This window comes from Symphalangus syndactylus, chromosome 17 (genome assembly GCF_028878055.3).
Source record: "Symphalangus syndactylus isolate Jambi chromosome 17, NHGRI_mSymSyn1-v2.1_pri, whole genome shotgun sequence".
Lineage (NCBI taxonomy): Eukaryota > Metazoa > Chordata > Mammalia > Primates > Hylobatidae > Symphalangus > Symphalangus syndactylus.
Genome location: NC_072439.2, coordinates 68,902,310 through 68,916,906, shown reverse-complemented (window position 1 = coordinate 68,916,906; position 14,597 = coordinate 68,902,310). Strand labels below are relative to the sequence as shown.

General features: G+C 35.0%; 1 protein-coding gene across 11 annotated transcripts in view; it reads left to right on the top strand.

Moving 5' to 3' along the window:
- Positions 1-14,597, top strand: part of ZBBX (zinc finger B-box domain containing) — a 270,417-nt gene that overhangs the window by 58,995 nt on the left and 196,825 nt on the right. For 10 of the 11 annotated variants that reach the window (XR_010116494.1, XR_010116495.1, XR_010116496.1 and 7 more), the window contains exons 12-15: positions 164-264; positions 1,754-1,833; positions 3,503-3,645; positions 11,944-12,251. Coding sequence is in view for 7 of the 11 variants with exons in the window: in XM_063620433.1 (XP_063476503.1) it covers positions 164-264; positions 1,754-1,833; positions 3,503-3,645; positions 11,944-12,251 (632 nt within the window). In the remaining 4 variants the exon portion in view is untranslated. The remainder of the gene's footprint in view (positions 1-163; positions 265-1,753; positions 1,834-3,502; positions 3,646-11,943; positions 12,252-14,597) is intronic. The other variant, XM_063620432.1, reaches the window with a different exon arrangement.

The window sequence follows — 14,597 nt, the reverse complement described above, 5'->3', positions numbered from 1 at the left end:
TAATAAATGTGTATTTCACTTGAACTGGGAAAATTGACAGTATTTGTATTTTTGTGTAGATACACATGAGAACACTCTTCTTTTTTGGTGGCTATCTTATTTGAAGAAATTATAAAGTAAGATATATTCTTTGATGATATTATTTGTGAATCTTATTTCCTAGGTGAGGAGACCAAAGTACAACACACAGCTCTTTTATTGCCAGTAGAAACATTAAACATAGACAGACCTGAACCATCTCTAAAGATAGTCGAACTGGATGATGTAAGTGCGTAAGTGCATAAGTGCATAACGACCATTCATGCTTTTTAACAGGGAATTCATAATGTGTAGTTACATCTGCATATTATTTTAAATAAGATTTCTCAAATAACTAACATAGTTTAATAGGAAATTTACAAGTGTTTGGGTTTAGATATGCTTATAAGAATAAAACAATATTATTCTGAATGTAAAGAGTAAATTTATGAGCTAAACTGGTATTGCCATTTTTTTGGATGAATGTATTGTGGGAGATAAGAAGACATTTCACTATTTTAACTTATAGAAATGTAGTTTGGGCCGGGCGCGGTGGCTCACGCTTGTAATCCCAGCACTTTGGGAGGCCGAGGCGGGCGGATCACGAGGTCAGGAGATCGAGACCACGGTGAAACCCCGTCTCTACTAAAAATACAAAAAATTAGCCGGGCGTGGTGGCGGGCGCCTGTAGTCCCAGCTACTCGGAGAGGCTGAGGCAGGAGAATGGCGTGAACCCAGGAGGCGGAGCTTGCAGTGAGCCGAGATTGCACCACTGCACTTCAGCCTGGGCGACAGAGCAAGACTCCGTCTCAAAAAAAAAAAAAAAAAAAAAAGAAATGTAGTTTGATATTTTGTTAGTTTAGTTCTTTATGTTATCAGGTTTGTAAACAAATATCAATCTCATTACATGGCACCTATTAAAATTTAAGTGTAAATTTAGTTTCTTGAATGTCATTTAATATTATTTTCTGTTTAAAGGTAGAAATAGTGTTTAAGACTTAAGAAGTTCATAAAATAACTTGAACATAACTTGAAGATATATATAGAAGACAGCAATGGCATCAACTAGAGCCAGACCCAGTAAGAGCTAGAGCTCTGGATTGAAGGTTTAGGGTGTGATACATTCAGTGCATTTCTGACTTTCTAGTAATATAGTAGCTGAATGTGCCGCTTGTCCTAGATATTTCTCTTACTGTGGTTGTTACAGAAAATGACTAGAATGGAGAACTTACCTCTTTTAAATACTGCTTTCTTCCTTTCTTCTTTAGGTTGAAAGCTTCTGCTATTTTTATTATTTGTGTTTTTTGGCTAGCAACATTTTTATTTCTCCTCTGGATAAATTTGAGAGACTGGACAAAAACACACACACTACATACATGTGGGCATGCCATTCATTACATTGTTGATACACAGAGTAAGTTTATGATGAGCCAGTCAGAGAACTGAAAACTTCCTAGTCACTAATCTACTTGGCTGGTAATAGTTACATATTTAAATATAAGTTATTATTGTTGGATTGGGGTATTATAATAGTGATAAAGTAATTGACATATCAACCAATGTCAGTTGAATTTGTTTAGTTCTCCTAGAACTTATGTGTTATAAAATATAATTAGAGATTTCATAACATCATTTGTAGGAAAAATGTACTCTAAATATCACCCATAAGTAAGTTGGTTAATGTGTAATAAATTTTTGTGAACTTACTAATATTATATAACATTAATTTAATAAGACTTATGAAGAGGAATTTGAAGAACCAGAAAATATTGTGCCTTACAAAGTTGAATTACCTGATGCAGACAGTCAACAAAGGTAAAACCTTTCTAATTAACTTTGTGTGCATATTGAGCCCCCTCCTAACACACACACAAAATCAACTGTCTTTTTAAATGTGAAATATGTGGTGTGAAAAAACATGTGACATTAATGTTAGAGTATATTTTACTTAACCCATGCTTAAATTTGTATACAATATTGCTAATATTTAATAACATTCAGCAACTAGAAAACTGTCTATAGTGATAGGTTTGTACTCTCACCTAATATTTGGATAATTTAATAAATTCTTCTGAACTTAGGGGTTGTTATCCTCTGAAATGGTTGATCAGCTTTGATATGTTTCATATGAGCTTTCTTCTTTCTCTAAAGATGGTCTGGATTTTCTTCAGTTTTCTATGAACCCTAAATAAAAGGTTTTATAAATGATGAGGCTGAGAGACTAAAAGAGCTCCTGTACTATAGATTACTTCCTAGGTAGATTTTAATGTATAATAAAGTAAACAAATGAAGTATAATGGTTCACTTTGTAATTGTGTTGTAGAATTTTCTCGTTTCCAAATGAAAAATAATATCTAACTGTATCTGTTAGTAATGTTAAAACCGTTACTTTCTGCTGTTGAGACTTTAGGATTCAGTCCTTTTTGCTGTTGAAACTTTAGGATTTATAAACAGTGGAATGAAATTCCTGTCAAGTATCCCCTCTACCAATGCTTGATTCAGATCAGTTTAGGTCCCTGTCCGCATTTTGCAATAGCTATGGGCCTGAGTGATTCCCCTGAACAGAAAAATCCCATGTTTAGACACACAGAACCAGCTATCTAGCAGCAAATGTGCTTTTGGAAGTGGGGTTTTGGCAGGAGACAACCTTCTGTTCAGCAGATAAGAGGTTTATATCCACCACCCTATCTCTAAGGAAATGAATAGCATTTCTGTTGTCTAATTTGATTCTTTTATATATCTTACCACATGTCTTTGCTTTGACTCCTATGTAAGGTGTCAGAGAAGGCAGAGAAAGTTACTGATCATGGTTTGGCAGTAGTTTTACAGCTTTGTTTTGGAGGTGCCCATAGAACTACATTAATTTTCTCTCTCTCCTGGGGATCATGAGTGACACAAGAGGGCCTTTTTGGTTGAATATAATCCATAAGTTTTATAATGGTATTCTGTACAGCTTATATAAATATCAGGTATTACTAAATATATTATTCAGTTCATAAAGAATGTTATTTAAATTGTAACTATTCATATAGATAGTAATCATTATTAAAATTTGAAACCTAAATATCACATAGTGCTTTTAAACTCATATCTTATTGATGAACAAATAATATATTTATCTAGTAGTAAAGCCTTGATTTCGTCAGATTTTAATGAGCTTGAAAGATAGCACTCCCTTTTTAGAAGAAAATATAAGAAATCAAACTTATTTCAAGATATTTGGGAAAACAAACTTTCAACTGAAATTTTGCAGTTAAATTAGATTTGATCCAGCTACCTATTCATCTTAAATCTGGAATGTTATTAGTTACTTACAGTTGAGAATGTGTTCACAGTAAGGTTAAAATAAATATTAAATTAATGTAAATAACCCTATTTTATTAAGGTTTTACCATATTTGTTTTAATGACTTGGGACTTTTAAAATTTTCTTTTTAAAATCATTTTTTCAACTCTATTATTTTGTTTGTTCCTACACGTGAAAGTTGTGCTTTTCATGATTATCAGAAGAATAACTTTCCATATGAAAATGGCATCCATCAACATCATGTTTTCAATAAGGGAAAGAGAGACTTCTTAAATCTTTGTCTGAGAAACAGCTCTACTTATTATAAAGATAATTCAAAAGGTAACATTTTTCTTGTTGCTGGATATTATTAACAGTGCATGCTGGTAATTTACTATTGCAGTCTACAAAAGCTTTGTTATGCTGTTCATTTTAAAACCAAAAAAAGCTCAGTACTAAAATGAAAATTAGTTGAAAATATAATTTTCTAGTAAATATGCAATTTAGTCAATGGACAACAGTGTTTGTATGTGTAAGAAAAATCAGCCAATATAGGGCACTCTAAAAGTTATTATAGACTCAGCTAGCATTTAAAAGATTACATGGAAGGCCTTTTAGTGACAAAAGTCTGACTGGCACCCTCTTGCCCTCACTTGCACTAAATATTTTTCAAAAATATTCAAATCTGATATAAAGTTTCACATGAGAGATGAACCAAAATAAAACAAATGACCGGCCAGGCTCGGTGGCTCACGCCTGTAATCCCAGCATTTTGGGAGGCCGAGGTGGGTGGATCACTTGAAGTCAGGAGTTTGAGACCAGCCTGGCCAACACAGCAAAACCCCATCTCTACTAAAAATAAAAATAAAAAAATTAGCCTGGCATGGTGGCAGGTGCCTATAATCCCAGCTACTCAGAAGGCTGAGGCAGGAGAATCGCTTGAGCCCAGGAGACAGAGGCTGCAGTGAGGCGAGATCATGCCACTGCACTCCAGCCTAGGCGACAAGAGCAAAACTCTGTCTCAAAAAAACAAAGCAAAACAAATCATCTTGCTTATATATCTATGTTGCTATTACTAGTAGTTCCCTAGGTACCTGTAGATTAGAATGCTGTGTGCATATGTGTGGTTTCAATTTCCAGATTGTGAGATCATTTAAAGAGAGTTACAAAAAAGTATCCTGACCTAGAAGTCAGATTTTGTTTCCATTTGTGCCTTTAAATCACTGTCTGACCTTGAACATCTCACTTACTTGCTTAGACTTCATTTTCCTAAGCAAAAATGTAGGAACTAGATCATTTTCAAGCCTCCTTTTAACTATTAGATTTGATCTACCTAGAATTTTAAGAAAAATTAATAAATATATCGTATGTGAAGATAAGATTTTTGAGAGATATCGGAGGGCATATTTGAAATAAATAGTTGTAAAACTGATGATTACATTCTGATTGGGCAGCAGAAGATAGAAAGCAGTGGTAGATTTGTGTAAATCCTGCAGGTCTTGACATTTTCAAATACTAAACCACTAAATTATTATGGCCAAATATAAACTACAGCCACATGGGAATTTAAGACTTTACAGTACTCCAATCTTGTCCTGAAGATGAGTATAGTTTGATCAAGCTAGTGCGTGGTGTTCCTGTTGCCTCTAAGAAAATGATGCACGTAAATGCCCATGTAATTGTTACTTTAAAGACACATTTTTGAAATGTTTACTTTTTAGAACAGTTTTAGGTTCACAGCAAAACTGAGCAGAAAGTACAGAGAGTTCCTATAAACCCTTTGCTCCATACACATACATAGCCTCCCCCATTATCAACTTCTGCAACCAGACTGGTACATTTGCTACAATGGATGAATCTACTTTGATACATTATTGTAACTCAGTGTCCATAGTTTACATTAGAGTTCACTCTTGGTATTGTACATGCTAGGAGTTTTGACAAAAGTAGAATGTGAGATGTATTCACCACTTATAGTTTCATACAGAATACCTTCTTGCCCTAAAAATTCTCTGTGCCCCACCTGTTTATCCCTCTCTCTGAGCAACTCCTGGCAACCACTGATTTTTTTTACTGTCCTCATAGTTTTGCCTTTCCAGAATGTCATATAGTTAGAATCATACAGTACATAGCCTTTAATAATTGGATTATTTAACTTAGTAATATGCATTTGAGGTTTCTCCATGTCTTTTTGTAGCTTGATTTCTCATTTCTTTTAGCGCTAAATAATATTCAATTGTATGGCTGTACAATAGTTTATTTATCCATTCACCTATTGAAGAATACTTTGGTTGTTCCAAGCTTTAGCAATTATGAACAAAACTACTATAAATATTCATGTATGGGTTTTTACTGGGACTTAAGTTTTCAACTTACTTGGGTAAATACCAAGGAGCATAGCTATTGGATCATATGGTACAGGTATGTTTAGTTTTGTTTTAATAATTGCCAAACTGTCTTACCAAAGTGGCTATACTATTTTACATTCCCACCAGCAATTAATGAAAGTTCCTGTTGCTCCATATCCTCACCATCAGCTGGTGTCAGTGTTTCAGATTTTTTCCATTCTAGCAATTATGTAGTGATATTTCATTTTTTTTTAATTTGCAATTCTCTGTTGACATATGATATCGAGAATCTTTTAATATGCTTATTTGCCAACTGTATATCTTTGTTAAAATATCTGTTCAGGTTTTTAGCTAATGTTTTGATTGGGTTGTTTATTTTGTTATTGTTGAGGTTTAAGAGTTTTTTGTATATTTTGCATAACACTCTTTTATCAAATATCTTTTCCAAATATTTTCTTTCAGTGTATGGATGCCCCTTTATTCTCTGGACTATTTTTCACAGAGTATAAGCTTTTATTTTAATAAAGTTTAGCTTATCAATTTTTTCTTTGATGTTGTATCTAGAAAGTTATTGTCAAACCCAATGTCATCTATGTTTTATCCTATGTTATCTTTTGAGAGATTTATAACTTTGCATTTTATATTCAGGTGTGTAACCTAGTTTGAGTTAATTTTTGTGAAGGTGTAAGGTCTGTGTCTATATGTATTGTTTCACATGTGGATATCTAGTTGTTCCAGAATCATTTGCTTAACAGATTATATTTTCTTTGTTGTATTGCCTTTGTTCCTCTGTCAAAGATCAGTTGACTATATTTATATAGGTCTACTCAGGACTCTCTATTCTGTTTCATTTGTCTACATTTATTCCCATACCACACACTCTCTTGTTATAGATTTATAGTAATCTTGATGTAAGGTAGTATCAAGTCTTCTGACTTTGCTCTTCTTTGATATTGTGTTCACTATCCTGGGTCATTCGTTTCTCTATAAAAAGGCAGGGATTTTGATCGGGATTGCAATGAATCTATAGAACAAATTGGGAAAAAATATCTTGACAATATTAAATCTTCCCATCCATGAACATGGAATATTTCTCTATTTATTTAGAATTTTGATTTCTTTAATCAGAATTTGTAGAATTCCTCATACAGATCTTGTACATAATTTTTAGATTTCTATCTATGATATGGCTTGGCTCTGTGTTCCCAACCAAATCTCATCTCAAACTGTAATCCCCATGTGTCAAGGGAGGGACCTGGTGGGAGGCGATTGGATCATAGGAGTGGTTTCCCCCATGTTGTTCTCATGATAGTGAGTGAGTCCTCATGAGCTCTGATGATTTAAAAGTGTATGGCAGATCCCCAGCCCTTGCCAACACATAAGACATGCTTTGCTTCCCCTTCACCTTCTGCCATGATTTTAAGACTCCTGAGATCTCCCAGCCATGTGGAACTGTGAGTCAATTAAGCCTCTTTCCTTAATAAAGTACCCAGTCTTAGGTAGTTCTTTATAGCAGTTTAAAAATGGACTAATACAGAAAATTGGTGCCAGAAGAGTGAAGAACTGCTATAAAGATACCTGAAAATGTGGAAGTGGAGTTTAGAACTCAGTAACAGGCAGAGGTTGGAACAGTTTGGAGGGCTCAGAAGAAGAAAAGAGATGTGGGAAAGCTTGGGACTTCCTAGAGACTTCCTGAATGGTTTTGACCAAAATGCTGCTAGTGATAATGGACAATGAAGTCTAGGCCGAGATGGTTTCGGATGGAAATGAGGAACTTATCGGAAACTGAAGTAATGGTCACTTTTGCTATGCTTTAGCAAAGAGACTGGCAGAATTTTGCCCCCCTCCTCCACCTAGACATCTATGGAATTTGAACTTCAGAGAGATGATTTACAGCATCTGGCAGAAGAAATTTCTAAGCAGCAAAACAAAGCATTCAAGATGTGACCTGGCTGTTTCAAAAAGCATATAGTCATATGCATTCACAAAGAAATGGTATGAAATTGGAAACTATGTTTAAAAGGGAAGCAGAGCATAAAAGCTTGGAAAATTTGCAGCCTGACCATGTGGTGGAAAAGAAACACCCATTCTTTGGGGAGAAATTCGAGCCACAAGCTGCAGAAATTTGCATAAATAAAGAGGAACCAACTATTGATTGCCAAGACAATGGGGAAAATGTCTCTAGCGCATTCCTGAGATCCTCACAGCATCCCCTCCCATTACTGGCCTATAGGCCTAGAAGGGAAAAATGGTTTCATGGGCCAGGCTCAGGGACTCACTGCTCTGTTCACCCTCCAGACATGGTACTCTGTCCCAGTGGCTCCAAGTGCAGTCAAGGTTAAAAGGGGCCAAGATACAGCTTGGACCTTGGATTCAGAGAGTGCAAGCCCCAAGCCTTGGTGGCTTCCACACGGTGTTGGGCCTGTGGGTCACAGAAGATAAGACTTGAGGTTTGGAAACCTCTGTCTAGATATCAGAGGATGTACAGAAATGCCTAAATGTCCAGGTAGAAGTCTGTTGCAGAGGCAGAGCACTCATGGAGAACCTCTTCTAGAGTGGTGCAAAGGGGAAATGTGTGGTAGGAGCCCCCACACAGAGGAACCACTGGGGCACTTCCTAATGCAGCTGTGAGAAGAGGGCCACCATCCTCCAGACCACAGAATGGTAGATCCACTGACAGCTTGCACCATGCAAGCCAGTGGTGTTAGACAGCAAGTTTTATTAAAGTGGCAGTGTACAGCAGCAGCAAAGGCAGTGTTCGTTTTGTAACAGGTTTACCCCATAAGCACTGTACCTAGAGTAGCATCTCAGAGGTGGCTCTGCAGTAATATTTTTAGCCACTTCTAATTACATGCAAATTAAAGACGAGTTATTCAGAAATTTCTAGAAAAGGGGTGGCAACTTCTGGGTCATCAGGTTGTTGCTGGGGAAACAGGTGGTAACTTCCAGATGTTGCCATAGCAGTGGTAAACTGACATGTCACTGGTAGGCATGCCTTTTTTTAACTTTTAAGTTCAGGGATACACGTGTAGGTTTGTTACATAGGTAAACTTGTGTCATGGGGGTTTGTTGTACATATTATTTCATCATCCATTTATTAAGCCATGTACCCATTAGTGATTTTTCCTGCTCCTCTCCCTCCTACTACCCTCCACCCTTCAATAGGCTCCAGTGCGTATTGTTCCCCTCTAAAGTGTCCATGTGTTCTCACCATTTAGCTTCTTCTTATAAATTATAAACTAGTGCTTAGTTTTCTGTTCTTTTGTTAGTTTGCTAAGGATAATGGCCTCCAGCTCCATCCATGTCCATGCAAAGTACATGATCTTGTTTTTCTTCATAGTATTCCACGGTGTATATGTACCACATTTTCTTTATCCAGGCTGTCATTAATGAGCATTTGGGTTGATTCCCTGTCTGTGCTATTGTAAATAGTGCTGCATTGAACATACATGTACATGTATCTTTATAATAGAATGATTTATATTCCTTTGGGTATATACCCAGTAATGAGATTGCTGGATTGAATGATATTTCTTTCTTTACATCTTTGAAAATCACCACACTGTCTTCCACAATGGTTGAACTAATTTACATTCCTATCAACAGTATATAAGTGTCCCTTTCTCTCCACAACCTCACCAGCATCTGTTTTTTTTTTTTTAATTTTTAATAATATCCATTCTGAGTGGTGCGAGATGGTATCTCATTGTGGTTTTGATTTGCATTTCTCTAATGATGAGTGATGTTGAGCTTCTTCTCATAGGATTGTGGCCACATGTATGTCCCTTTTACGAAAGTGTCTGCTCATGTCTTTGCTCACTTTTTATTGAGGTTGTTTTTTTCTTGTAAATTTCTTTAAGTTCCTTATAGAAGCTGGTTATTAGACCTTTGTTGAATTCATGGTTTGCAAAAGATTTCCCCCTATTCTGTAGTTTGTCTGTTTATTCTGTTGATAGTTTCTTTCACTGTACAGAAGCTCTTTAGTTTAATTGGATCCTATTTGTCAATTTTTGCTTTGCTGCTATTGCTTTTGGCATCTTTGTCATGAAATCTTTGCCTGTGCCCGTGTCCTGAATGTTATTGCCTAGATTGTCTTCCAGGGTTTTCATAGTTTTTGGATTTACATTTAAGTATTTAATCTATCTTGAGTTAATTTTTGTATATGGTATAGGGAAGGGGTCCAGCTTCAATCTTCAGCATACGGCTATCCAGTTATCCCACCATCATTTTTTGAATAGGGAATTCTTTCCCCATTGCTTGTTTTTGTCAGGTTTGTTGAAGATCAGATAGCTGTAGGGGTGTGGTCTATTTTCTGGGTTTTCTATGCTGTTCCACTGGTCTGTGTGTCTGTTTTTGTACCAGTACCGTGCTATTTTAGTTACCGTAACTTTTCAGTATAGCTTGAAGTTGGGTAGCATGATGCCTCCAGTTTTGCTCTTTTTGCTTAGGATTGCCTTAGCTATTGGAGCTCTTTTGGCTCTCAGCTTGACTGTCATTGGTGTATAAGAATGCTAGTGATTTTTGCACATTGATTTTGTATTCTGAGACTTTGCCAAAATTATCAGCTTAAGAAGCTTCTGGGCTCAACCTATGGGGTTTTCTGGATTTAGCATCAGGTAGTCTGCAAACAGAGATAGTTTGACTTCCTCTCCTACTATTTGGATGCCTTTTATTTCTTTCTCTTTCCTGGTTGCCCTTGCTAGGACTTCCAATATTATGTTGAATAGGAGTTGTGAGAGAGGGCATCCTCATCTTGTGCCAGTTTTCAAGGGGAATACTTTTGCCCTTTCAGTATGATGTTGGCTCTGGGTTTGTTATATACGGTTCTTATTATTTTGAGATATGTTCCTTCAATACCTAGTTTATTAAGAGATTTTAACATGAATGAATGTTGAATTTTGTCGAAAGACTTTTCTGCACCTATGTGGGTGTGTCTTATTATGGAGAGAGGTATTTTTGACTTCCTTGTTTCCACTAGTCTTCAATCTAGTCTGGAGCCCAGGCCCTGCCTCTGGAGTCAAATCCTGCCTTCTACTTCAGTTGTAGACATTTTAATATAGGAAATGGCATTTTTTTCTCCCCCCAAATTGGATAATTTCCATTCAGGTTTAAGAGGGAAGTACAACATTATTGTGGGAGTTTTATTGTATTGAATAGCCTTTATAAAGGTTTTCTTCTAAAGATGTTTCTCTGAAAAAGAGATTATTTTATTTTTCCAAATATATATACTATCGAAGAGGTAGCAGAAGTTGAAAGAAGTTCTAAATACTATCTGAAATTGTTGAGTTATGTAAACATTTGATTGTAACAAGCAAGTCCTCTGTAAAGCTGTAAAGCATTTATATCACTGGAGACAGTTTTATTCAAAGTTTCTACTATTTTACGTAGTCTACTTATAGAGATATTTGTTTTTGGAACAGAGTAAGGGATAACCAGAAGAAGCTATATTCAATCTGGATAATGGTGTACATTTATTTAAAATGAAGGTAGTATGGTAAAACATTCAAAGAACTTTTATTTTTCAGAAAATCTAGACCAGTGTTTCAGTACTATGTTACCCACTGTAATCACCTGGAGAACTTAGCAAGGGGAAGTTCAAAAGACCAATGCCTGAGTTTCACTCTCAGGATCTGATTTAATTGGTTTGGGGTCAGGCCCATACACTGACAATTTTAAAGAGCGCCTTCAGATGATTCTACTGTGCAACCAGGTTAAAAAACAGTGATGTAAACCAAATGATTTATTTAAAGCAGACATAATGAGGTGGATGACTAATACAATCTTGTTCACTTTGTAGCTTTCTAGAGGCAGGTGTCCCTGCTACACATTTTCTGTGCCCCCAACTGCTGCTCTTCTTTCATCTGGCACATTTCCCTGTGCCCTCTCTTTATTGCTAGGCATGCTAGGGAAAAATGGCAAAATGAAAAAATGTTCCCTCTGTGTTACTTCTCATGAATTACCGTTGTAAAATTTGAGTGGGAGGAGGAGGTGGGAAAGTGAGAATTGAACCACAGGCTGAAATAAAATTTGCATCCATTTTAAGATTTCATTGCAAAATAAAATATTACCTTCTTTTACTAGTTTAGCTCATTGTTTGGCTGTATAAGTGAATTATGATTACCATTTATGAATATAAGCATAGTAAAAGTGTTTTAATACTAAAACATCAGTAAAGGAATTTGTGAAATAGTGTTTATTGATAAAGTCTTTTTACCACAGAACTTTTGGTTTATTAACAGTTTGTTTGTTTAAATTTATTTACGTACCTTTTGTAACTGTGTGTTTTTAACAGCAGAAACTTCAAACACAGATTTTGACAACATTGTGGATACTGATGTGTATTCTCCTGACATTGAAAAAATTGAGGAAAGCACCTCCTTTGAAAGAAATTTAAAAGAGAAAAGTATAGGTTTAGAAAGTAATCAAAAGTCTGATGAGTCCTGTATATCACTTGAAAGCAAGGACACTTTGCTAAGTATAGATTTAGAAAAAGCTCCCATTGAGGAGAAATTATCTCAAGACATCAAAGAATCCTTGGAATTCAGCAATCTGCATAAGAGGCCAAGCTTTGAAGACTCAAAAACTACAAAGTCATCACTGGTAAATCTCTATTATGTTTATTAAAATTTTATAAGAAACCTCATGAGAAAATGTCTTAGTTACTCAATACATTCTCAAGTTACTTCCTATTAAAGTTAAAATGTGCTGCCTTATATTATTATGAGATAGTTGAAGAGTGACTCATATGGGAGAGAACATTAATGACTTCTAGGACAAATTCTAATATGAGGAATGCCATTTTAATAAATGGCTTTCTGTGATAAATAATACTTTAAGGCCCACCTTATGCAGCATAGTAAGAGCGCTGTTACTTTTCCAAATGATATTCATTATGAATAATACAGTATAATAAATCATTTCTAGTTTTTTACGATAGTATAGTCAATGGTCAAAATGAAATAAATGCAGATATCTAGACAGAACCAGTTACTGTGGTTTAATGTAAGTATAAGATGAAGAAGGTGATTCTTTCAGGAAGATGGCTAATAAAGAAATAGAGGCGTAGTTTTTGTTTCTTCTCATAGGAAAGGTAAAGTAGCCCATTATTGCATTGTTACCAAGTTTTAAAACTATATTTGAATTTCATTCTATATACTAGAAATATTTACTAATTGTAATTATTAATAATACATTCTCTGGAATTTAAGTGAGGCAAACATTTTTAACAATGCTTAAAAGTCATTTAAAATGAAGTAAATACTAACACTTTATAAAAGGACATGCTTACACCTTGTCCCACAATAGATTCCACTATTGTGGGATAAAGCTCCACTTCAGATGGGCCTATCTTCTCGTTCCCCCAGTGAAGAAAACGATTGATCATAGCATGAATTTCAGCAGAGAAAACAAGAACTTCAATTTCCAGATTTCCACAGGGCAACATGAAGAGTACCAGGTGACATCTATATATACAGTGAGCTGTGTAATAAGTGAGGAATCCTGACCTTAAGAAACCCGATCTTTTACACTGGGCAGTAAGCCTGCCAGACCTTTGTCCTAGAAGAAGACTATCTTTATTACACTAGACAGTAAACAAACCTGCTCTTTACTCTAGAGAGAGAGACTCAATCTCTATCCTGTGAGATTTAAAATGTTTAAAAATAGAAAGGAAGAAATAAAATGTTTGAAATGTTTAAAAATAGAAAGGAAGAAATAAAAAGAACTTAAGAATAAGACAGTATGAACTGCTCCATTTATGAAGGCCAATAAAAAGTTCTAACATTCAAAATATATTTATTCAAATTATAACAAAATGGATACTAAACAGCATATTAAATACAAATAAGGAGAGAAATATTACCCTGGAAGATAAGTTTAAAAAATTGCTTGTATTGCAGCAAAGACATATGAAGAGTTAGTAATATGACAGCTTGTGAAATAACAAAGTACAATTCCGGAACAAAATAAATAAAAACAAATCCACACTATGACTTATTTTTTAGCTACCTCATAGACAATCTTAAAAGCAATAAAAGGCAATAGAAAATTATCTCCAAAGAGCAATTACTAGATTGACAGTAAAATTCTCATGCACAGCAACAAAGAGCCTCAACAGTGTAACACAGTGGAACATTATATTTAAACTTCTAATAGAACTGACTAATAATCTAGAATTCTAAGGCTTAAAGAACTGTCATTCAAGACCAGGAATAAAATAATGACAAGTTTAGACAAAAGTTCAGGTAATTTAGTTATTTCCCCTCTTGGATGAACATCTGAATGATATACTTCAAAAAGAAAGAAATTAAACCCAGAAGGAAGAAGTAGGATGCAAGAAATAATGATGTGAGGGAAAAATGGCAAATATATTAGATGTATTACAAAATAATTATTATAATGCCCAATTTAAGAATTATAAAAGAAGAAATTTGAATAATATGTACCATAACTTGTAATACTGTTAGATATGTATGATTAGAGTTAAAAGTACTAAGATTCTGTATTATAAAGGAAGGTAGAGATCATTGTAGAGATTGTTGACTTAGTGTTTTAGTTAAACATGTTAAATACTTTAACAATTAAAATGTTACAGACGCAATGTATATCATCCAAAACACTAAAGGAAAAGGGGAATATAGAAAACCCAATTAATTAAAACAGTCAGGAAATAAATGCATCAAAGGAAAAATAGTATGGTTAAGTGTTGGGTGTACAGTTCCTCTTGGGTCTCTCATGTTGTTTTTGCACATCTTTTGAGCAAAACCACTGACTCTATTTGTTCCAAAGTATATTTTCAAGGGTGCTTGTATAGATAACAGCCTTGAAAGATACAGATTGTGTCCCTCTTCAGAGCAAAGACTAGGTTTGTTTACCGTCTGGTGTAATAAAAATAATGTTTTCCTCTGGCAAAGGTCAGGCAGGCTTACTGCCCAGTATAAAATAATC